General features: G+C 42.5%; 5 protein-coding genes across 7 annotated transcripts; 3 read left to right on the top strand and 2 right to left on the bottom strand.

Moving 5' to 3' along the window:
* Positions 1-3,576: 3,576 nt before the first annotated feature.
* LOC128256156 (CDK-activating kinase assembly factor MAT1) lies at positions 3,577-4,833 on the top strand. The gene has a single exon (XM_052986287.1). It carries the CDS (start codon positions 3,720-3,722, stop codon positions 4,680-4,682), a length of 963 nt encoding a protein of 320 aa, XP_052842247.1. The 5' UTR covers positions 3,577-3,719; the 3' UTR covers positions 4,683-4,833.
* Positions 4,834-5,129: 296 nt separating this feature from the next.
* LOC128256160 (ubiquitin-conjugating enzyme E2 W) lies at positions 5,130-8,076 on the bottom strand. Its single transcript, XM_052986293.1, is given in 6 exon segments — positions 5,130-6,161; positions 6,222-6,453; positions 6,530-6,632; positions 6,801-6,844; positions 6,846-6,893; positions 7,531-8,076. Coding segments are annotated over 6 exon segments (573 nt in total). The 5' UTR covers positions 7,663-8,076; the 3' UTR covers positions 5,130-6,147.
* Positions 8,077-13,207: 5,131 nt separating this feature from the next.
* LOC128256155 (D-aspartate oxidase) lies at positions 13,208-14,898 on the top strand. The gene is made up of 4 exons (XM_052986286.1): positions 13,208-13,682; positions 13,741-13,864; positions 13,948-14,093; positions 14,299-14,898. Exons 1-4 carry the CDS (start codon positions 13,495-13,497, stop codon positions 14,846-14,848), a joined length of 1,008 nt encoding a protein of 335 aa, XP_052842246.1. The 5' UTR covers positions 13,208-13,494; the 3' UTR covers positions 14,849-14,898.
* A 395-nt stretch (positions 14,899-15,293) lies between these two features.
* Positions 15,294-23,749, top strand: LOC128256157 (ras-related protein Rab-3). Of its 3 annotated transcripts, XM_052986290.1 has the most exons (6): positions 15,975-15,989; positions 16,035-16,059; positions 19,598-19,844; positions 20,589-20,707; positions 20,778-20,949; positions 21,029-23,749. In XM_052986290.1, exons 3-6 carry the CDS (start codon positions 19,620-19,622, stop codon positions 21,173-21,175), a joined length of 663 nt encoding a protein of 220 aa, XP_052842250.1. In that variant the 5' UTR covers positions 15,975-15,989; positions 16,035-16,059; positions 19,598-19,619; the 3' UTR covers positions 21,176-23,749. The 3 variants fall into 3 exon arrangements, with proteins under 3 accessions (XP_052842249.1, XP_052842248.1, XP_052842250.1); XM_052986289.1 differs by having other exon boundaries at positions 15,294-16,059; positions 19,595-19,844; XM_052986288.1 differs by having other exon boundaries at positions 15,299-16,059.
* On the bottom strand, positions 17,497-19,465 carry LOC128256154 (carbonic anhydrase 6). Its single transcript, XM_052986285.1, has 2 exons — positions 17,718-19,465; positions 17,497-17,656 (listed from the first exon to the last, which is right to left on the bottom strand). The coding sequence occupies exons 1-2, from the start codon at positions 19,251-19,253 to the stop codon at positions 17,528-17,530; spliced, it is 1,665 nt and encodes a 554-aa protein (XP_052842245.1). The 5' UTR covers positions 19,254-19,465; the 3' UTR covers positions 17,497-17,527.
* Positions 23,750-24,392: the final 643 nt, after the last annotated feature.

Here is a 24,392-nt window from a genome sequence, read left to right as displayed (position 1 = left end):
AACAGTGGCGGCGTGGGAATATTATTACTCAACGATAAACTATAAAAGTTCTAAAAATGCTTTTTTCCCAAGTGCGTTGGTTTGAAATGAGAGTCCCGAGAGGCTATTCCTCTGGCATTATATAATCGTAAGTGTTCACACGGTTGCCTTGCCATCAGTGTTTGTCAAAATTTAGTCTGGTGGTAGAGTTTTTGCTTAGGATTGCATTTAGCAGCTCGCTGAAGGCAAGCTTCAACAAATAGCTACAATTTCATTGAAGCTCCAAGGGGCATGTGCATGGACATTATACAGACATAAATATATACATATATATCTTAATTTTTCTTGGTATATGCCTCAATAAGTTATGTAGTTGAAGTTAACCCATTTAAGAAGGATTACAAAATTAATTAATTATTAATGCCGTTTCAATAAGGAATATATATGTAAACAGTTTAAAGGGCAGATATTTTTTCTCTTGAAATAATTAAATAGGGTTAATTAATTTTTTACTATTAATATTCCTACTTCGGTTCTTGTATATAGGTTTTTCTTTTCTTATTTTAGGGTTCATAAAAATTATAATTTAATAATTATTCAATAATTTTATGAAAATTTATTTTGCCACTAGCTGTATACAACTTTAATTTATGTACGTTTTTTTTATTGACTGATTGAATTGCTAATATTAAAAAACCAAAATTAAATACGAATTAAAATTGTGAGACATTTATTCGCGCGTCTTTATTGGGTTAAATACCCATTTTGACCAGTCAGCAATTTGTAGAGCGTATTGCGCTTAAAAGCTAAAGAACATTGTCGGGACTCGGCCAGCATAATGCTATTTCTTTACTTATGACTTCTTATTTGCATTAGTATTAGTCATATATTTAATTACATTTTATGTACAGTTTGACAGCGTGCAGATATATATAAAGACAGATACATATGTATATCTCTCAACTTTTGTGGCGTCAAGGGTATTACCGACATTCTGCGCTTTTTGGGACTTCAGTGGCGCACCAAACATGATCATGAACAGATCGGCAAGAGTTATACGTGACCATCAAGAATAAGCCAGCGGAAACTGCAGGATCAAATTCGGTTATCAAGTGAAAGTTATAATATGTGAAATATTTTCTTTGGAAGTCAACCACAATTGAAGTTTGGTTGATCTAATTTTTTTATTTTATCCAACATTTTATCCTGACGTTTACAACACGAATTTTTCATTTTCAAAACCTCTCTCAACCGTTCAATATAACTTAAAAAATAAAAACAAATGGAAATTTTGACTAATTTTTGCAAACTCCTGTTTTTTTAAAAAAAAAAAAGATAAGTTCAATATTTGAATATTTGAACAAATGTTGAACAATTTTTTGAAAGTCCCGTATAACACACCTTTAAAATTTATGCAATTTTAAATACAAAGTGATAAAAGTTCAACAGTTAAAAAAGACTGAAATCAATTTTAAGGCCAGAAGTTTTTACTGACGAAGGAAGAAGTTATTTTTTTTTTAACATTTTACCTAGTTGCCATAGTGACTAAAATTGAAATTAAAATTTAATTTTAATTTTATTTAAAATTTTTTTAAAGGCTTAATTCTCTTAATTTTTAATTGGTTTTTTTGTCATTTTAATTAAAATTTTACTGTGTGAAAAAATGTGTTTCATATTGGCATTCGAATTAAATAACATTTAAATGTTTAAAAAGGCTTGAATTATACGACAAAAATTAAATTTTTAATTTCTTGGTCCTTAAAACTTTAAAAATAGTGTTTCAGTGAAATAATTACTTTTATCCCGTTTTAGAAATTTCAAAACCTAGTAAAAGACTCCACAAGTCCTCACTAAAATCCCTTGCAAATATACTAACAAGCGCGTGTATTAGATTAGATTTTTAATTTTGGGAAAAGGAATCACCAAATGGCGCGTGGGGAAAATAGCGAATGTCAATAACATTGCAAGCTCGCTGACTCTTCAATAACTTTTTTATATTTGAATCTTATCTTCATCGTGTGTCTGACAATTTTAATATTTTTCCAGGTCAAGCATTCGCCAGGAGAAGCAGAATCGTAAAGTGGAAAAACAGGAGCACTCAGTCAACCATTTGCTTACTCCAAAAATTAATTGCACGAGAAAGCATAAAATGTGCAAGAAAGAAATGAGCTGTTTTTAAAGTTTTTTTATTTTGTGTTTAACGTTTTTTTTTGTTTAGGGCGTTTAAATTTTTTTGATAATTTTTTTTGTTTATATATAGTTATTTAAAATTAGTTGTTTTTTAACTCTACTCTTTGATAACTGAATTGTTTTAAGATTTACAAATTAGTATTATATATAAATTTATTTATTTTTTTTAAGACTTTGTATCCATCTGTTTTTTTTTTCATTAAATCCGCTTTAGTTGGCATACTTAAATTTTATTACAAGGATCCGGGAATCGGCCACTACCTTGCATTCACGTGATGCAAAAACGCAGGTGACACTATTCGGGATTTAATGGGTTACTTATCCCACATACTGAGTTCAGTGTCGTTTTGTGTCTTTAGTTATAATAGTTCATGTGATGTGACGTAGTGGAACATACCTGGATTTGCAAACAACATACAAGTCTAATTTATTTAGTATTTGTTGAAAAACTTTACAATTATTTTTCTTGAATTATAAAATCTAAGTAGGTTTTAAGACTTTTGTCTTAATACAAAAAATAAATACAGATAAATATGTATGCCTTTTATTTTCTTGTGATTTTTGTTTTAGGTTTGCCTTAAATGCAATTATATTTAGTAAGTTCTGTTAATCTGTGCTCAAACTGGCTTTGCATGTAAGTTATTTTCTCGCCAATTTCCTTACCTGTCACCATATTCCACCTTTTAACTTTCTTGGAATAGCTGCGTTGGTTAAAAGCTTAACCTTCTGCACCACTTCATCATCTGCTACCAATCCCCTTAGCCCAGCAACATTGAAGCAAGTACTATTTTTAGCAACAACATACAACAACACGTTCCGAGGATTTGATGAATTAACATTGGCACATGCGTAATTCGTTTACTTATGTTTATGTTATGTTTACTTAATAGTCGACTAAATAATTTAATAAATGTTCGTTCGCCGCCTAAAAAATGATTTTCAAATTGCCTTCTTGAAGAATTTTTAATTGGAAAATAATAGCAACGTTGAAAATAAGGAAATAAAATTAGTGGGATACATGTATATATATATATAAGGAAAAGGAAAATAATAACCTTTTATTGAAGTTACATTTTCCTGGCCACGCTGCAAATTTCCCATACAATGCCCGCTTTTCATATAACTGGGTTTTAAAGTTCAATCCGTATAAATTCCTTCTACCGGCGGATTTTTAAGCAAGTAGCTGGTTGGATTATTCAATGTTCCATATTCAATAAAAAGCTGTACAGTTTATTTCGGTTTTTGAGGGTCTATTTTTTAAGATGTAACTTATGGTGGCAGATCTGGATTTTTGTCAACGTTTCTCAAATTTGGATAAAATAGAGGATGGATCTCTGTGGGAAATTTTAAATTTCGGTTTCGAAATCGATTGTCATCGATAATTTGAGAAAAATCGATACATCGATATCAGCACCGATGTAAGCACCGATGTAAGCACCGGTGTTTTCCACCTCTAAAACAGTTGTTTACCGATTTTAAGCGATCCCTGGCGGCATCGTAAGTTCTAGGAGCAGGATAACGGGGAGTAGAGCACTTCCAAATCCTTCGCCATGGACGATCAGGCGTGCCCGCGGTGCAAGACCACCAAATACCGCAATCCGTCGCTCAAGTTGATGGTCAACGTGTGCGGCCACACACTGTGCGAGTCCTGCGTGGACTTGCTGTTCCTGAAAGGATCTGGCGCCTGTCCCGAGTGCATGGTGCCCCTGCGGCGCAATAACTTCCGCGTCCAGCTATTCGAGGATCCCATGGTGGAGAAGGAGGTGGACATCCGCAGGCGCATCCTGCGCGACTACAACAAACGGGAGGAGGACTTCGGCTCCCTGGCGGAGTACAACGACTATCTGGAGGAGATCGAGGACATTGTGTACAATCTGTGCAACAACATCGAGATCATCGAGACGAACAAGCGGATCGAGGCCTACAAGCGGGACAACCGTGAGGTAATCCAGCGCAACAAGACGCGCGTGGGCCGCGATGAGTACGCCCTGGAGGAGATGTTGGAGCTGGAGAAGGTGCAGGAGGAGGCGCGCCGGAAGGAGCTCGACGAGCTGGAGAACGAGCACAAGAAGAAGAAGGCCCGCGACAAGCAGGCGTTGATCGAGGAGCTAATGTACAGCGGCAAGGATGCCGCCCAGATTGTCACCGAGTTCGCCGAAAAGGCGGAGAAGCAGCGCGAGGAGGAGAAGCAACTGCCGCCCCCGAAGCCGGCCAACGAATTCTCCACGGGCATCAAGTTCGGCCAAACAGCCGATCCCAGCCTGCTGCCCGTGCCCAAGTCGGAGGAAGGCCCCCTCTTTGTCTACGAGCCGCTGATTGCTCTCAGCGAAGGTCCCGCCATGCCGCCCACCAGCGACATCGAGACCATGGGCTACATCAACCATATACGGTCGGAGACGCCGCAGGAGAACGCCGGCGGATTCACCTCCACTTTGGCCTGCGAACGGGCGCTCCAGGAGGCTCTGCAGGGCCTGTATTACACGGCCACGTTGGGAGTGGCCACAGGCACATAACCCCGCAAGATGGGAACTTGAAATGGTCGCACAACCAGAGCACAGAACGCTTACTTTTGTTGAACAAATGTGTCCTATATGAATTCATTCAGTTTACTCATAATCTGCTTAAATTAATTTTTAAATGAAATAAATGCTATATCGTAGGTTATGTCGCGTTTCCTAAGGATGAAGAAAATGAACCGTGGTAAGCCCTACGCTGTTTTTAAAAAACAAGTCAAACAAAATCATAACTTTTTTAGTAGTATACATTTTTCATACTTATTTAACTTGAACTTGAATTCGTTTAATTGACTCCTTTAGCCAATAAGTTGGTGAATCGAGTTTTGTAAAGGAGTCTTTTTTACTACTTTTCAAGTTTAAGAAATTGTAACAGTTAATAAAAACCTAAAGAAGCAGTAAGCTGCTTTAGGAAGCTTGAAATATTTGGTCCCATAAAAAAAGGGGTTTAATTTTGATTACAGACTTGGTTTTATTTTAAATACTTTTTAACAGTAAATATTTATAGGCATAGCACATATGCTAGATAAACATACATTGGATTTAATTGGGCTCTTTTTACATTACACAGATTACAGTTTAATTGTATGGTAGTCCGACGAGTACCTCGTCACATCCTTAGTTCTACTTGCACAGTAAGAGGTAAATGTGTTTTGCTATCGTGCCACTTGCGAGATTTTGGCCACAGATGGACTATCCTAGCCAAGTACATAAACTGGTTAACTTAGCGACCTATGCATGGGCAATGGGCAATGAGGGAAGATTACAGAGTGCCGGACTGGTGACAATGAGAGCGATTAGGGTATATGGCTTGTAATACATTTGAAATGTTGTAAACTTAACTATGAGCTTATGAGTTTCGCAATGCATCTAGGATGATTAAATATACACAATTAAAATAAGCTGGGTAGGAAGCTTCATATGTGGATTGGATCACGCTACTGGGGCCGGATGCCTCAAACGATGCTCGTGGAATGTGGAAGCAGCGACTGGCGATAAGTGCCAGAACTATCAAACGTTCACGTCGGTTGGTTGGTTTACATACGCCTAGTAGTTAGATGGTAGCATAACATTTAATTTAGACATAAATTTTGGTCTTAACAATCTAATTAAAATGTTAACATTTAATAATAGTTTTATCGCACACGCCTTTTGTTGATTATACATAGCTATAATTAGTATCGGTTGCATGCGCTATGATTGTTTGCCAAACTCTACTGATAGGTTCCTCGTTGACTCGATTCGCTTTGTTGCATATTGCGTCTGCATTCGAGTGCACTTGGGCTGTCTGGCGAATCTGCTCCACTCGCGAGTGTACACTTTTACTGGTCGCTGCCCCATAACACTGGGGTATCTGGGGCTTTCTTCGCCGTGTTCTACTTCTGTATTGCTATTGGTTTTTTTTTTTGTGGGTGGATGCGCAAAGCAGACATCAGCAGGCAGTAGTCATAAATTGCACCTCTAACTAAACAGAATCGTCTGCAATAAACAATTAGTTGAGTTACGGCGAGCTGCAAGTGAGAAATCACGAATACGCACCGTGGTACCACCATTTAGTCTTTTTGGGATTCTTATTGCAGGTCTTTACGTAGAGCGTGTTGTCCGGCGGACGCTTCTTCTCGCGGCAACTGCTCAACATGGAAGCTATGCTAAGGCACACGGATTGCACGGACAGCGCCGGCGACCAGTCCTCGGTCAGAATGGATAGGCAGATGTGTCCATTGCTGTAGACATGTGGATGCACGGGTATATTGCTGCCGATGAAGGTCACCTGGCAATTAAAAACAAAAAAAAAAAAGATTAAGACCACCATCATCGCTGTTTTTTTTGTTCAGTTGAAATATTACCTCTGGCGAATCGAAGGGATATTTATTGTTGAATTTGAACAGCAGCTGGAAGTCCTCGCCCTCGTAAAGTGTGCCCTCGAAACCTTTAATGTTTATTTTCCATCTGTAAGCCAAAGAGAGTTATGAGTGTCAGCCTGCAACAATGGTGGGCTTTGTTTTCGACGCAAGTTGCTGAATTAAGCTCATTTATTTTTGCGTATTATGTGCTTGAATTAAACCAGTTTCAGTTTTCGCTGAACTTGGCCCACTCTGCTCCGTAGTCCGTACTTACTCGGATAAGTTTTGCTGTACGCTTTCGGTGTCCACGGTAACTCCCTGGTGGCGGCTCCTTGATCAAGGACATCAGCTCTTTGTGCAGGCGGCGCTGTGGGACGAAATTACCAACAAAGGGTTTTGAATAGTCAATGACTTGTGAAGTTCTTGGCCTATCTTATCGCCAAACACACCTTCAGCTGGGCCATTCTACTTAAAGAGCTCTCAAAACTTATTTTTTCCGCTCCCCTTATCTCTGCGCCATTTCTCCTTTGGCTTACAAAACGCCAATATACGCTATATGGCGTATACATAATACGCAGATATATATATATAACACAGAGCAAGATAAGATAAAAACAAATGTCACAGAAATGTATAGAACAGTCGATTGTTTTTCCGTCTTTCGGCTCTACCTTATCGAATCACTCCCACTTGCAGGGCCATTTTCGAGAACAAAAACAAGTACGAAGTCAATTTCGCCCGTTCTGCCCACACATTTGAGCTGCTGATAAACGGTTTGATCGATAAGGGCAGGAAATTTGCAACAGAAAAAAAACCTAAAACAAATCGGAGAACCCCCTCGAAATCAGAAGAACGGAATCACTGAGATTTCTGAGAACTCAAAACACTACACACCCATGACGCAATGGCACCACTATATATTTTTTCGACCAGCCGTTCGAACGTGATATCTGGCTAAAGTTCAGTTCAGTTCAGTTTTATCCCACCGATGGATGTATACTTGCCTCCCAGCGCGAGTTGTCCAGCTGCAGGGGTTTGCCGCATTTGGAGACCGGCGGCGTTTTGGGTTCTTTGGGTTCGGTTATGATCTCCGACTTGGGTATTTTGTCTTTGGGTTTTTTGAATAATTTCAGCATTTTGTAGTTATTGTTCAGTTGTTCTCACAGTTGTTAACTAGTTTCAACGACAGTTCTTGTCTAAATATTTCACAGATATTTCACGACTTGCTAGAGTGCTAAATGACCAATTTTGTGTTTTAGTTATTGCTACACTTCAATATGCAAGTGCTTTTCCCAGGAGGCGAGTGTGGGCGAGGGGCCTGGCAGTCATTATATTCGCGGACCGATTCTTGTCGACCAATTGCGCCAACGTTCGTGGGACGACTGCAGGAAAGCGCCGAGAAATTTGTGGGAGAGACTGCAGGGCGAGTCGAGTGACGAAGCGACGTGTTTCGGTGTGCGTAGTCGTCGGTGCTTTCGGCACCTCACAAACAACACCCACCACCCGCAAACCGCCACCACCCCGCTCACCCGATCTATATTACGTTTTGCACTATCAAAAATGAACATTCGCAAGTGCAGCGAAACGGCCCAAACTAGTTTGTTAACCTGAACAAGTTGCCAGCACAGCTGGTTTTGTGCTTAAGTTTCGGAATCGGGTTGTGGCTGAGTCTCCCAAATCACGAGATGCTTCCGTACCCCACCGCCTACCCGCGAAAAGTATTGGCAAAAATCCTTATCAGAGCACTTCCCTGGCACGCAGCCATTAGCTGATAAGTCCCCGATTAGATTACACCCCCAGGCAAACAGATAGGTATATCTATATATAAATACAGTGAGGGAAAACTCTTTAAATAAAGCTCACAGTTTTTAGGAACTTTGGTAACAATACAAACACATATTTTAGGACTATAATAGATAGTCCTACAATTTCGAATTTATACAATTCAACAAATCTAGTTTAAATCTGCTCAAAACCTTTTATGTTTTTCCAGTTTGATTAAATTTATTAATTAATTTAAGTGCTTTTATACTCTCTATGGCCAATAAATCGATTATTGGCGTTTGTTTAGAAAGCTAGGATGATTGGTAGTAGATTTCTAAAGTATTATTTTCATCAATTAAGTTTGAGGGAATTTAAAAACGTTTAATGTTCTTGGCTTGTTAATGCCATTTTGCTCAGTGCAGATACTCAAACAAGAGGGAAACAAGTGCTCAAGACGGAGGCATACGTCAATGGGGCATACATTTCAATTGATGGAACAAAAAGATCTTCGGCATATTGCAATGAAATGAAGACGAGTGTCTGCTCGTGATTAAAAGCAATCAAACAGCGCCCTACACGATGATCGATTATGTAAGCTAAACGCTGACTTACAGCAAAACTAGTTCTAAACGAAGCAACAGATCGACAACCACTTAGTGAAGCCAATTAAAGCGGGTCTATTAAAGCAGCTAAGTTCCGCGGCCAGATAGTAAATGTGCTTGGACCCAAAGGCCTCCCAAATGCGAAATACTGAGCACTGAAGTAGGCCAGACCAATAAACACGCGCCTCGCTTTGCGGGGGATTAGATGCCGTTTATTTTAGACTCAATCAAATCTAGAGAGCAAAACAAAAGCCGCTTGAATCACATGGAAATAAATAAATAAATAAATTGCAATTGAATGCCAAAGTCTAGGAGAAGAACGCTGGCAGGGAAATTTTGGCCAACGGGGAAACGAAACAACAGCTAAACAATGGACTTCAAGAATTCTTCGACAACAAAAGCCAAGCAGAGTGTAAACAAATAAACCAGCAACTGCCAGACTTAGGGGTCAGCGGAAGGGGGCTGTTTTTGTTTTTTTATTTATTTATTTCTCATTTTCGGAGAATATTATTCGGGTAAACACAATTCCTTGGTCGCTGCTGATGATTAAAGCGTGCCATAGACGACGTCTTTGGGGCTGATAAACGTTTTAGCAGCTGATAAAACCGCAATAATTTGGAGGTAAGCCAGAGGGTGAAGGACGATTAGCGTAGACATAAACATCTGAGATGTGGGTGGTGATGGGAGATGGGGAAATTTAATGAAGTGGGGGGCGGGCATGAATCACACCTCTCGAAAACAGTTTGGAAATCGCATTTGCTGGCCAACCTTGGGCTGTGAATCACACGCCAGACCAAAATAAACAAGCCAAACCGCCACTCTGACCAAATTATGCAACTGGAAGGGCCCAAGGGCCCGGCCCCAAAGCCATATAAAGCGATTTCCTGAACCGGAGAAATGCTAAGCGCATTACAATAGAGGTGAAAGCGGAAGAACCACTGGGGTTTGAGGTTGATTATACTGTCGCTGCAACCTTAAACTTGCCAAATGAGCCACCCCTGCCCTTCACCGGCGGTCGATAAACCATCTAGTACGTCATCGCCGTACAATTGTGACGTCAGAGATCGTGTACTGGGGCGTTATAAATAAACGAAAACCTGATGCGCCAGTTTTGGCCTTATCATCCGGTCGAAGAGAGTGGCAGTCGACATGTGTCACGTTCGCGGCGGATGAGCAACGAGTTCCAGGCAGCTTCGAGAGCATCTCCTTTGCCGATTGCCGCTGATACCCAAACATATAGCTAAAAAGAACACTTCGAAACGTAAGCCATCGAAACGAGGACGTGTTGTTGCTGCAGACACGTGAAAGGCGCATGAAATTACATTAATATGAGATACATGTTGCTTAGAGGAAAAGGCAACGCCAATCGCAGCACTTAAATTGAAATTAAATGAAATGTATCACATATTGCAAGCGATTTAAACACAAAGGTGTTGTTTCTCTGCGATTATGGCGTTCTTTATGGAAAGGCGATTGGAAAATGGCCTGGGTAAGTGGCAATTCGCTTAAATCGCATTAAAATTGCGCAGGTAAATTTCTATCTTTTTAAATCTACCGGTCAGCGATCACGTTTCTCAGGTCAGCGACTTCAATAAACCGCCCATTTTAGCGACCTTATCAAGAGTATACTTTCGAAGAGATAAATTGCTGTTCTGCCATATGGATGGCTTTCAATAACTGCCTTTTAAACTCCCCCATTAATCGCTTATGGTCGCGGGGAGTGCTAACAAGGCAATCACTTCCTTATGGCGATGCTTTTGTTATGGCTGATATTCTTTGTGATTGGATCGCGAAATATGCCCATGCATATTTCATGATGCCCGATCAATTGGGAGGCTTGGTACTTCTTGATTTTCCACTACAGTCGGGCTCCGATAACTTGAACGCAGTTTTTAATAAGGTTGAATGGAATAAGGAAGTGTTAAACATGTATATAAAAGAGATCAAGCATGTTAAAGACTTAGTTCGATTTATAGGACTTTGACTGTAGATTCCTCTGTTTCAAAACATTTTAAACTGGTTCTGTGGACTTCTGGCTATAGCTTGCTGTTTATTTTTAGAGTCCTAATGCGTATCTAGCGGCTGGGAGCGCCGGCAATTAATGTGCTTAGCGCGTGCCAAAAAATTGTCAGTTGGGGGGACGGTTGACAAGTGTTAAGGGGATCCCTGGGAAAAGTTGTGCGCCACCGGTAATCAATTGTTTGCTAATGCTGAACCTGCGAAATTTTGAATCGATTTAATGTATTTCGGATTATGAATTTCGCGTCACGGAGAATCTGGCAGAGCGGCGCGTGCGAATTCGCGTGGCATCGAGAACTGAATGCGAGCGCTGTCACTGGCGTTGAGCTTCTATTTTCGGCGGACGGGCGAGCGATCCGAGTGAGCCATATATACGAGAGATATAGCTTGGGAGCAGTGATGGTAATGGTAAATTTTGTATTTGCCAACGCAAGGCATCCAACACAAAGCAGCAAGTTCTTCAATAAACATTTATTCTATATAAGGTAGAATGTAAATATTTTATATCTTTGTCATAAAATATAACTGGAATGTGGATATGCGAGTTTTAATGGAATTTATAGCTTTTATTTTTGAGCTACATATATGCAAAAATGAGATAAAACTCGGGGAGATGCGATACAGTGACATAAGGTAGTGTGCACAGATTGCCTACAGATGACCATAGAAAAAGAATAAGACATGACATACGACGAGGGTACCTCAAAATTAATTTATAATAATATTATTGAGGATATTTACCTAAAATAATTCCATAAAAGAATGTTTTAAATAAAAGTTGTAATATTGTAGACTTAAATGAAAATAAGTCAAAAGAATCACTAAAAATTAGTAACTTTTAGCATTGTATTTAAGGGCTACTGTTTGAACTTATATTTATGGAACTTTTGTAACTCCACAACAAGAATTCTATAATTAAGGTATTTTATAGGACGTTGTAACTAGTGCATCTTACTTAAACTCATCTAACTAAGCTCTCTTAGCATTTAGATGCTTTCGTAACTCCAAGTCTCAATAATTGATTACCAACAATCGCAAATTTACAAGCTTTTGGGGAGTTGTGCCATCTAGGCACTCCCTTCTCTGGTTGGTGGCACCCCAGAGGGCGATGAGCTGGCCAGGATGGAAGGTTTAGGCCACAATGCAAGTGCATTGTTTACGTGGCGTAAACAGTCATTTAGCCAAAAGGAAAGTGCAAATGATGCCGTGTAAACATTTCGGCAGTGGGAGGCGGAGGTCACCGGTGGGTGGCGCAAACAGCGAATCGATTGCCGGGTTCGCAATTAGCGACCGGGGTCAGATGACCTCGAGCCGCAGACGAAGGCATTCAATTATATAATCAAAATGGGGGCTCAAGAAGGAAGCTGGACGGGCTTATCATCGCAGAGCGCTGCGTCACTTTTTCAAGTCCGACTTGCTGGAACGATAAGATGACGTTGAACCTACTGTCGAAATGGGGAACTCAACGTGCGATTGCGGAAGGCAAACCTTCTGGCACTGTAAACATTTGCCCAGCTGTGAGGTGGTGCCCCTGCCATTCGTATAAACATGGGAAATCTGTAGACCACAAGGGAACTCACCTCGCTGGGCGACATCGAAGACATACTACTTGTCCTGGGGAAATCCGTACTGGTGTTCCTGCCGCTTCCTGCTCAATTCCTGGCTGCTCCGCTCGCTGGCTATCCTTTCCGTTTCGTGCTTGGCCGAAATCGTTGCTGCTCGATTTGTAATCCCTCGTTTTTGTGTTTTACTAAGCAAATGTTATTAGAAAAATAAATATCTGAGCGGACAGTGTGACCCTCGCGGCAGTGTTGAACAGTGTCGGCAGGCCAACTAATGAAACTTAAAATACCGCAATCAGCTGTTCAGCGCTGTTGGTATTTATTTAAGTGGAAGTGCTCTAGCGCCGGTTGAAAAGAGAACGATTTAAACGGAAAGTATTTGTTAATGTATATTACTAACCAACTTGGCTGTACCATTTGACAACTAATTCTGACAGCACTTTGGGAAAATTGTTGTGAGCTGCACAAAAAACCCGACTTGCGGGTGGCGTGTTAACAGCTGATCTAACAATGTACTTTTAATTGTACAGTGGGTATCCGTTAGGCGGAATTAAAATAAAGACATCACTCAAAGTTAGACAAAGGTAAAATCAATAGAATACTAATTGCTTGATTCCAATTGCTTTTTTAAATCTGTTAAGGGAATCGTTTAATCCTAATCATCATTTTGCTTTAAAAACTAATTTGTAGTAAATAAAAACCTTGATATTGTAATTCTGTTTTACTTACCTTTTCGTAATTTTTCAAATCGCTTCAGAACGCTTCGGTTAACTTTAGCCGTTAAACACTGTACTCAACCATAATAAAAACAATGCGAGCAGCGTTTATTGCACCTGCGATAGGCAGTAGTAGTAAGTTTATCTCTGGAGGCGCGATGGGCAGCGAATTTTACCGGCTGATAAGCTGCAGCTACTATCTCCACAAGTACCTTTAAAAACACGCGCCGCAGTTCGCGGCTCTCAGTACGGGACTGCCTTCCATCGGAATTGGGTTATCAAAATCGGAGCACAGCGGATACAGAATGCATTTCGGAGTCTTGGGCAGCGGCATAATCGGTCTTACGACCGCCTTGGAACTCCAGAAGGAGTTCCCAACGGCGCGGGTTTCCGTTATTGCGGATCGTTTCAACGAGGACACGGTTAGCTATGTGGCGGCCGGGATATTCCGTCCGGGCACAAGCTTCATGGGCCCCACCCAGGAAATTACCCAGTGAGTACACGATTTTCCCCTGGTCACATATAATTCTATAGCCTAATTTCCTTCCCAGAAAGTGGATGACGGATGCCTTCAACTACTGGGATGAACTGCGTCGCTCCAAGGAGGCTCCTTTGGCGGGCGTGTGCCAACTATCCGGGTACATTTACTCCCGCACTTCCCCCTCCATCGTGCGGGTATGTTACTGGGCTGGCCTCTATCAGCGATTTTTATCTCACCCAGCTTAATTCGTTTAACTTTCTACTTGCTGTCGCCTTAGAACCACTTTATTGAGAAACTTTTGCCTGTCTACCGGCAAGCCACGGAGGAGGAACTAAAGCTTTGCCACGGCGGCTGGAAGTACGGATCCTTCTTCACCACCTGCCTCACGGAGAGCCGCCTCTTTCTGCCCTATGCCACAAAAAAGTGAGTAGAGATCTGCATTACCGCAAGTTATTGGGGTTTTTTTTATTTCTCTATTTTCAGTATATATTAGAATAGTTGGGACAAAAAAGGAATTATAATGTGTATTAATTTCTTATGGGTAACGATAGCGAACTAAACCGAATCAAACAAAATTATAAACTTTAGCATTTATTGCATTTATGTATTTCATAATTTTTTTTCCTAGATTTCTAGACAACGGAGGCGAGGTGGTGCGTCAGCATGTCAATAACTTCTTCGAGGTGCCGCAAAACATCGACGTGCTGCTCAATTGCACCGGAATGGGAGCCAAAGAGCTGTGTAGCGATCAGCATCTGGTGCCGATCCGGGGACAGGTGCTCAAGGTGCGGGCTCCGTGGGTGAAGACAGCCTTCTACGGCGACTACGACACCTACGTGCTGCCCGGGTTCGAAACGGTCACCTTGGGCGGTTGTCGCCAGTTCGACAGCTACAACACGGAGTGGTGCAAGTACGACAGCATGGCGATTCGGGAGCGCTGCTACGACCTGCTGCCCAGTCTCCGCAAGGCGGAGATCGTCCGGGAGTGTGTGGGTCTGCGTCCTCACCGCTCGGTTGTGCGAGTGGAGCCCGAACTAATCACAAATCCGGACGGCAGGCGGCTGAAGATTGTCCACAACTATGGTCATGGAGGCTATGGCGTGACCACGGCCCCGGGAACGGCTAAGTACGCCGTCGGATTGGTGCGAGATCTGCTGGCCGGAAATAGCAAACTGTAGGTGGTAAAATCATTATTAATCGTTGGTCATTAAACTCGTTATACTCAGAATCTTTGAACCCTGATTTGATTTCGCTTTATATTCCGGGCCATAAACTGATATCAGGTTTCAAGGTTTCGACAAGAGTCAGGTCACAAAGCTTAATGATATTTTCTGAAGGTTATGGCTTAAAATGAAAGTCTGAAAAAAGATTAAATTAATAATAAATATATAGACAACCTGTTTTCTGAAGAACTTCTTTGCAGAAATTCAAATAGCTTCTAGACACTTGTTAGAAAGCTTGGCAATCTAATGATTCTTCGTACTTGCCCGCTTTACGTCCCAATCTTTGTATTTTTAAGTCGACTATATTATCTTGTTTTTCAAAAATACCTGAGCTAGCAAAATTCTCAAAGTTCGTAGAGTGGATAAAAAGGCTTGGCGCCCAGATAGGATTTCAAATAGAGCGATGTGCCAGTGTTTGGTAGAACTCTAGCTTATTGAGTGCGCATGTCCGGCGCATGAATGGAAAGCTCCCCCCGAAATCGCCGCGAAAGCTACGCCCACACACGGACTACCCAGGCACGGAGACCCATCGATTTTCGAGAAAAGCAGCAGGAAAAGCAGAAGAAGCAGAAGCAGAAGCAGCAGCAGCAGGGAAACTGTGTGGGCAGCAGCAGCCAGTCAGTTAGTCAGTCAGCCAGGTTGAAACAGTTAAATTATGAAAACGTATACAAAACTGGCCCGTTTTCGCCGCAGCAGTCAATTCGCCGCCTAAGAGCGAACGAAAAATTGTGTGTCCTTTGGAGTCGACGTGTCGAAGCGAAAAGTTAATACAGTGGCCCTGCATCTGCCTCCGCTGAATAATTGAGCCACTGCAGCCACAGTCACATCCATAGCCAGCCAAATCCTGGCCAGACGAGTGTGTCGCGGTCGTGTGAATAATTGATTGGGTAACCGTAAACAAATCGAGGCAACCAACGACGCGGAATCGCGGCGTATATGTCAGTCCAGTGCCAAGGCTGAGCAGAGACCTTTTCCTTCCACCTTCCCCCAGCGAAAGGAGCTGCCGTTTGCCATTATCGATTTGTGTGTATGTGCCCACACGTCAACAACAGCAGGATATATTCGCGTGGCAGCAGGATCAGCAGCAGCAACAACAACAACAGTAACTGCAACATCTGCAGCAGCAAAAACAGCAACCGCAGCAACCGCAGCAACCTCAAGACAGAGTGAGTGCATTTGACACATTAGGTATACGCCATGAGTGACCAAACGGGGGGTGTGCTATTCCTGGTTCAAATCACAGAATACTAAAGTAGCCTGCACGGCGCAAAAGGGTTACAATATAACTTCCATATTGTGGATAATGTTAACTGCGCCATCTCATTTTGCCTTGCTAGCAATCTGCTTTGAAATAAATTACAATTCGGTTAACCTCATTGAAAATGTATAGTATACTATATCTATAGATATGTTGGTATATTCGTGTTTTTGGCTCAAGCGGTTGTGTTATTATCTTATTGACATTAGATATACGTTTTATCTGACCCTAAAGAGCAACAAAGTTTTGCAAATGAAATAATACCATATTTGCTTAGACAAAGATTAATTGAAATATACCGATTTCAGTCCTATATTTACTTACCTTGTAATGCTTTTGTTATTTGGCTGTAACAGGAAAATGTAACTTATGAAACTGCAATATAGAGCCAGAAATTGTCAAAGTATAGACTCAACTTAGACGATTTCCTTTTGAAAACTGTTACACGGAAACCATTAGAGCCAAGTTTGAGCTCAGGTTTTTGCCAATATTGGGTTTCTTATCAATAATTAAACTAGCCCGCAGCTGCCGTCCGCTCAACAGCTGCTTAATCATTGGAAATTTGAAACATGAAAGAGCATTTAAGGGGGCGGGCCATGGGGGCCGTTCATCGGCAGGGGGATGAGCAGCAGCCACCCCCATGCAGAGGGAAAAACAACAGAAAAAATCGATAATTACACGCAGCCGAGCAGATAAAAACATTTCCACACACCGCCTCTGATAAGAGCCGTGTGCCAATTGACTCAAGCCCGTCTGCCGTCGCAGCCCACTTCGTGGTGCCCCTTGCTTCGGGCCCCCCCCAGGATATTTCTGGGCTTGAAGAGGCTTGACAGGAGCGGAGCCCGTCCTTTTGCCAGTCATCCAGCCAGCCAGCCAAATCCTTGACGATGACGCGCGCACTCGGTCGGGTCTGTTACTTCAAGTCGTTCATCAGCAATCTGACAGCACTTTGCCGCTGCGCAACTTTTGATTCTGGGCTTCTGGGGAGGAGGGGGGGGGGGGGGAGGGAGGCGGTCTGTGGACAAAAGGATGAGCGGAAACGGAAGCAGGAGTTGGCTATATACACAAATTATCGACACAATGTCGCTCGCTGCCGTGCATATGGAAAACAGCCCACCGAACAGGCAGCCATCCCGAATGGCAAACTGTAAGCCGAGACTGTTGTCACTTGGCCAAGCCAAGGCTGAATGTTTTCAAGGCCGCACCAGCCCACTCCCCCGCCAAGTAGTTTCTCTTTGAGTTCTCCCAGTGACGTGACAGGGATAGTCAAGTGTGTCCTTTCCCAAACCAAACCATATCCATCCACTCCCCTTCCCTGGGGTCACAAGTCAAGGGAACGGGGGGCTATGCTTCAGAAAATATAAACGCAAACTTGTTTAATCCACGCGCACGCGATTCAATTGGTTCCCATCGCACAGAGCAGCAGCTGGCCCCCAGTTGGCCCTGACCGGTGTTCCATGTTGGCCCTCCAGTTCGTCGTGCAGCTTGGTCAAGAAGTGGAGTGTCTATGGGCATCCAGGATGGTTAGTAATGGTGCAAATCCTATTCAACCAGCTCGATGCGTACCCCAATGTTGACGCCATCGCCCATGCCGCAAATGGCATCGGCCTTGCAGCCATTCTGGCCGCCCAATCCCAGTCCCCTGTTATCACGGATGGGAAGCTCCTCCGGAGCTGCACACTTGGTCTCATTGACACTGTTGAAAATCACAACGCCAGGATTGCGCAGCGAACTCTGGCTGGCATTTGGGGAGGACGAAGGCATCTGGGGCTTCTGCTCCGGCTGAATCCTGGGCATCAAGGTGGTCATGCAGATGCTAGTGTTGCTGCTACTTGTAATTATGGTCGTGGTATCGATGGTCTCCACCAACTGGCCCTCGTCGTCGTCGGAGGCAACGATGGCCGCCGTCTCATGTTCCAGTTTCCGATCCCGCTCCTTTCGTCTTTCGAGTTCCCGCTGCCGCTCCAATTCCCGCTGCAGTTCCAGCTGCTGCTCCTGCTCCTCCTGAGCCCGCTGCTGCTGGCAGAGCTCCACGTGGAGGTGGGCCAGCTGGGCGGCATTGTAGGGACAGAAGCAGTTGAGGTTGACCACCCGGTTGCCCATGTGCTGCACGGGCCGGCAGTTGCGGGTGATGGGCGAGATCCCGTCCGGACCGAGCAGCAGGCGGAAGTGGCGCAGCTGGAAGTCGCTGATGGCCAGCGACTCGGGAAAGATGAACCACTCGGTGCCCTGGTAGCAGGGCGGGTGGGTCAGCGACCCGCCGTACGAGTAGAACCCGGTGCGGAAGACGTACATCAGATAGGAAAGGGGAAAGGGCGGGATCTGGACCCGCCTGCCCGGCTTCTGGACCAGCCGCAAGTTCTGCACCAGCGGATCCAGGAACGGATTGTGGGCGGACAGCTCGAAGACGTACCCGATCATCAGGAGGTCATAGCTACTGGTGCAGGGCCTGGGCACCCCTGATCCCGCCCGGTGCATCACCTGCATCTCCAGCGGGAACTTGCGGTGGTTGATTGTGTGCTCCGAGCCCTCGCTGTTGCACCAGCCCCAGTGGAACCGCACCTCCAGAAACGTGTAGCTGGCCAGCAGATCGGCCCCACTGATCGTGGGTGCGTTGCCATGGAACTGGGCCCGCAGCACCAGCGTTTGGCCCGTATTCTCCAGCTGGATGCTGGCTGGAAGATCGTCGTAGTGGTTCCAGTTCAGCAACTCCCTAATGGCCAAGCGTTGGACTTGGCTCTCATCGATGTTGACGGGGCTCTGAAAGTGGTTTTCTGCCTCCAGAAACTCGCTACTTGCCCCGGATTTTGCCAACCAGGTGTGCGGACCGTGATCCATGTCGTAAGCATATCCCGCACCAGGATGCTTCCAGTAGAAGCTGTTCAACCGCCCAAATCGTAGGTGCAATCTCACCCATAGCAGCACCCGCTGGTAGGCTTCCTTGAGTGACTCCTGGTCCGCCTGGTAGGCTAATCCCGCCAGCAGGCAAAGTCCCGTCGTGATCAGTGGATGCTGGACCATCTGTACCAGGACCTGGCCAATTACCATGCAAATCAGCTGCACCACCAGTCCCAAAATAGTGCCCAATGCGGTGTCAAACATCTTCGGTCAATAGATCCGGACTTGCATTGAGTGTAACAATGGCGGAGTAAAGAAAGTATCTGCAAACGTAGTAACGTACCAAAAAACCGAATCCAAAAACAAAACTTTCCGCTCCCTTTAGATTTCCAATTTATTTTTCAAGTCGCAGTAGTATCACTGTTCCGTAGGCGAATGTGTTTATGTGACTGAGTTGTGGGTAGGTTCTAGAATCCTTTAAACGAGTTGACAGAAATATCAAAGGTGTTTCCCCGATCAGATCTATCATTTATTTAATTTTTGTTCCTTAAACATAATCCCCAGAGAATATGAACTAACCTATGACTTAATTACAATCTTTCCAGCAGCAAACCGCTCTAAGCAAACATAATGGCGAGTGGCGGGGACCCCAAGTGGCAGAAGGATGCCGCCGACCAGAACTTCGACTACATGTTCAAGCTGCTCATCATCGGCAACTCCAGCGTGGGCAAGACCAGCTTCCTCTTCCGCTACGCCGACGATAGCTTCACATCCGCCTTCGTCTCCACGGTGGGCATTGACTTCAAGGTGAAGACCGTCTTTCGGCACGACAAGCGCGTAAAGCTGCAGATCTGGGTGAGTACGACAACATATAAATATCCGGGTCGCACAATGTGCTGCCTACTTTTATGGGCACTTGAGATGTGGATGTGTAAAACTTGTTTGACCTCGATTAGTTTTGTGAGGGCGAATGAATCATCCGGAGGAGAGCATTAAACCGGAAAGCTGAGACATTGATTTATTGATCGGGCATCGCCACGACTGAAAGGCGCAGGTGAGCGCCCTCTCGAGAGTCCTTGATGTGCGAGTGGGGTTCCGGGTGCTTGTCTAGTTTTCTGTCATCAATTAAGATAAATGAATTGCTTAAATAGTATCTTTAGGATTAATTAATTTGAGACACATAATATGTTCAATTAAATTTGTTAAAAGTTAACTTTAATAATATTGGTTGTAAAGTTCTTTCTTATTCAAACCACTTTCAATAGATTTTTGTTTGAATACAGAAATTCATTACTTTTTAAATAAAGTGAAATCCAAAAAAAATTATAGCATAGTTTCTTCTTAAAAAAGCTTTTTAACATTAAAAAATTTAAAACTTAACTTATATACATACATACATCATTTTCTTGAAAATAACTTTGATTTCATTCAGAGATCTTATATTTATTCAAAGTGGGGTAAAACCATTAAAATATAGATTTTTAAAATTTAACTATTTATTAAGTAATATACTTAGATGTCATTTAAAGCGCACATTTGAGTTTAAATTTTAATTTATTAATTTTTGCTTTTTAACTAAAATGAATTGTTTTATTTTAGGACACGGCTGGACAGGAGCGGTACCGCACCATCACCACAGCCTACTACCGCGGTGCGATGGGCTTCATCCTGATGTACGACGTCACCAACGAGGACAGCTTCAACTCGGTGCAGGATTGGTAAGTGCTTCTAAAAAACCGAAAGGATAAATTGCCTTATCTAACACTCGTGTGTTTATTCCGGCTCCAGGGTGACACAGATCAAAACCTATTCGTGGGACAACGCCCAGGTGATCCTGGTGGGCAACAAGTGCGACATGGAGGACCAACGGGTGATCAGCTTCGAACGTGGTCGCCAGTTGGCCGATCAACTGGGTGTGGAGTTCTTCGAGACGTCCGCCAAGGAGAATGTGAACGTCAAGGTGAGTGGGCGGGCAGTGATGGTGATGAGTGCCTTACTCAAAGATTACCGTATGAATTCCCCCCCTCCCCGACTTTCAGGCTGTTTTCGAGCGCTTGGTGGACATCATCTGCGACAAGATGTCCGAGAGCCTGGACGCGGATCCGACGTTAGTGGGCGGTGGTCAGAAGGGCCAGCGGCTGACGGATCAGCCGCAGGGCACGCCCAATGCCAACTGCAACTGTTAGAGCTCCGATGGGAGGATTGGAGGACGGGAGGATCCTACTGCACGACAACAGCCACATCCGTAACAACCATAGACAACAGAATTGAAAACTAGCTAATTAGTCAGCATTAAACAGGGGATTGCAGCTAATCCCTCAGTAAGCCGACGACGACGGTTCGGATACCGATGGAAAGATAATGATAATGATAATGATAATGATGATATATAGGCGTGCCTCCCCCTTTTCGTGAGGGGTGTGGCACTGTGTTTGTAACGATATGTGTATGTATATCCTTTGCGTTCGCTCGCCTCAGTGTAAATGTCAAATGTTATTTAATCCGATGTTTGAATTGTAATTTGTAATTGGTAATTGGTAATTGGTAATTTGTAACCTGTATTTTAATCGGCTGCCGCAGTGAGGAACCATTTGTTGAGTGTGTGAATTTATTCGAATTGAGAGATCGATAAATTGAAAAAGAGCAAAGAATTTAACGAAAGTCCGATTTGACGGTGATTCGGCACTAATTAAGCATGCACCCCGAGTGCTGATTAAAGTCATTTGATTTGCGGCCCCATGCAACGGGGTCAGAGGTCAGTCAGCACGAGTATTTTGAACCGTTCTCCACATCCACATGTATATACGCTGGCTAAACTGTACAGTTTGAGATGCTTGATGAAACGCACAAGGCTAGCGAATCGGTGAAATCGACAGACAACTAACTATAGATACACTATCCCACACACCCCACTTCACACTCCACACACCCATGTATATGTATGGATACACACAAGCAAAGAGCACTGAACACACACACACACACACACACACATACACACAGGGAAACGGATATAGTTAAACGCCAAATCCCTGGCTTGGAGCATTCTAGCAAACACAAACAAATAAACAAACAAACAAACAAACAAACAAACCGGCTGAGAGGTAAGCCGTTATTATTAAATATTATGATTATTATTATTATTATGTACGTATGTATTTATGTAGTGAAATGGAAAATTTTAATGTGTTGCAAATGATAAAAGAAATATATACATCAAATATACATGTATCGCATAGAGTACTATAGAACTACCAGACCCAGAACTACGTAGAGGTAATTGCAGTTTTCTGTTACCCGGCATCCCTTTCGAACACCTTTCGAGGGCCAGAGTGACAATAACCCGCAGGAGATTAGTACCACAGAGATCCCCTCCCCCTCGAGGTCAGGCAACCGAAGTTGAATTCCCCCCCACCTCACCGCCCACTTTTTGATTTCCCCCACAAGACTGTTGCGAACTGAATCCGGACTGCGAGTTACTTGAACCCACCGAGCCAGCTGAGAGATCGGTGCATTTAATTTGCCAGCCCCTCCCAAAACCCAAAACCCGAAACCCAAAACCCGACACCCAAACACCCCCTTTTATATGCACACACCACCCACTTTTCTACCTGTGTACTTCATGGTATATGCTATACTATACTAAACTATACAAGGCTTTCCTTTGTTAACGCTTTAAAGACACAACAAACCGCTGCCGCGACTAAATTTGAACGAAGATTAGGCGGGGACAAGGACAGGGACTTTGACTTTGGGGGCTAAAACTGCTGAATCTGAATATGTAACTGAATATATATATAAATATATATATATGTATTTGCCAATGCTCGTTAATGTTAAATATGTGTACAAGCAGAGTTTCACTTGAATTACGATTAAATTAAAGGCATATCGCTGTATTATAAATACCCAAAAACGAAGGCAAAACAAAATGGAAAACCGAACCCGCACCCAGGAAAATGCCAGGAAAAACCACACGAAATGCACAACGAGTTGCTAAGTGCCAGAGAGGGGAAGGAAACTGGGTTATGGTAAAAGATTATGGAAAGATTATGGAAAGATTATGGAGGAGAAGGAGATTCTATACGAAAATGCCTTAAGCCAGCGACCCAGGTCGCTGATTGGTCTTTTTGGCATTCGAACTGTTTTGTAAAATAATTAATCATACAACTTGCATAACCACCTCTTCGAGTATTTGTCTTTGTATTCGTGTGTGGACTCGCTTTTAGTCAAGCCCCAAATAAATAATCCAACCCAATTAAACTAAACCGAACTAAAGCTAAATCTAAATCTAAACCGGAGTAAAATCAAAGCATATAACACAAAGGTAAACGAGAAACAATTGTTAATGAATTCGTGCATAGGCATAACGCAAAAATGTTTGCGCTACATTGTTGTCATTTAAACCAATACTTAGCATATTGATTATTGCATTGTGTACTCAGCTAACCCAAATATTTGTAAACCCTATGAAAACAATTCCAACTCCAAACACAATGGCATTATTTGTATTCCCTTTGAATTGCAACATGAATAACCCAACTAGGAAATGTATACAAGAACGTCAAAATAAAATAATTCAATATATTATTCAATGATGGTTTTTAAACACTAACACACATCTGCATACCCGTACTTCTGAGGATACTAACATAGATATACAGATACACACATATATACATAATATACACATAATGGTATTGAAATTATTGTATTCCCATAATAAAATATATGCAAAAGGTGTATGGTAAAACGATAAATACATTTTTCTATAACTTAATGGGAGTTTAATGAAGGTAAACCAACGAATTTTCTACCCTTTGCACAAAAGTTTAAAGTTATTTGATCTTAAAATAGAAACATTGTTTAATGGAATTTTAAGAAATTTTTTTTAAGATTTATTGAGCAATCCAAATTAAAATCATATTTAATTGGTATGGTTTTGAGAACGAAATTTTATAATGTAAGCCCATACAAAAGTGTCTTTAAGTTTGTCATGGCATTTATTTGTTATTATTAATGTCTTGAAGTTTAAATTTATGGGGACATAAATGCTATATGATGCTTTTATGCACATCCTTGTAGAAAGTTGACTTATTGCCAGAGAGCATTATATTTATTTATACAAACCAGAAAGTTTCAGCACCTTTACAAAGTAAAAAGCAAGGTTATTCTCCATATATTTTACACATTTTATTCATATTGATATACTTGTATAATTTACAATTAAATAAGTCAATTCACATAAATATCGTATAATGTGTGCCACATTTAAGCGCAATCCATAGCTTACGTAGAGACCACATTGAGTGGCAGTTGAGTGGAGTTCAAATGCAGTAGGTTCCGCTTATGAACCTTATGAATTATTTATAAATTGTACACAGTTTTCAGGGACATGAGTGG

The sequence above is a fragment of the Drosophila gunungcola genome (genome assembly GCF_025200985.1).
Source record: "Drosophila gunungcola strain Sukarami chromosome 2R unlocalized genomic scaffold, Dgunungcola_SK_2 000013F, whole genome shotgun sequence".
NCBI classification, from domain to species: Eukaryota; Metazoa; Arthropoda; class Insecta; order Diptera; family Drosophilidae; genus Drosophila; species Drosophila gunungcola.
The sequence above is the reverse complement of the archived record's forward strand: the minus strand, read 5'-3'. Positions and strand labels throughout refer to the sequence as shown.

Excerpts from the sequence above, each read along its gene's own strand:
- LOC128256154 (XM_052986285.1), bottom strand. The coding sequence starts at position 19,253 with ATGTTTGACACCGCATTGGGCACTATTTTGGGACTGGTGGTGCAGCTG. Across the intron at positions 17,657-17,717 it reads GCGATGGCGTCAACATTGGG|ACACTCCACTTCTTGACCAA; the intron begins GTACGCATCGAG and ends GGATGCCCATAG.
- LOC128256157 (XM_052986289.1), top strand. The coding sequence starts at position 19,620 with ATGGCGAGTGGCGGGGACCCCAAGTGGCAGAAGGATGCCGCCGACCAG. Across the intron at positions 20,708-20,777 it reads TTCAACTCGGTGCAGGATTG|GGTGACACAGATCAAAACCT; the intron begins GTAAGTGCTTCT and ends TTCCGGCTCCAG. Across the intron at positions 20,950-21,028 it reads AGGAGAATGTGAACGTCAAG|GCTGTTTTCGAGCGCTTGGT; the intron begins GTGAGTGGGCGG and ends CCCGACTTTCAG.
- LOC128256156 (XM_052986287.1), top strand. The coding sequence starts at position 3,720 with ATGGACGATCAGGCGTGCCCGCGGTGCAAGACCACCAAATACCGCAAT.
- LOC128256155 (XM_052986286.1), top strand. The coding sequence starts at position 13,495 with ATGCATTTCGGAGTCTTGGGCAGCGGCATAATCGGTCTTACGACCGCC. Across the intron at positions 13,865-13,947 it reads CTTCCCCCTCCATCGTGCGG|AACCACTTTATTGAGAAACT; the intron begins GTATGTTACTGG and ends CTGTCGCCTTAG. Across the intron at positions 14,094-14,298 it reads CTGCCCTATGCCACAAAAAA|ATTTCTAGACAACGGAGGCG; the intron begins GTGAGTAGAGAT and ends TTTTTTTCCTAG.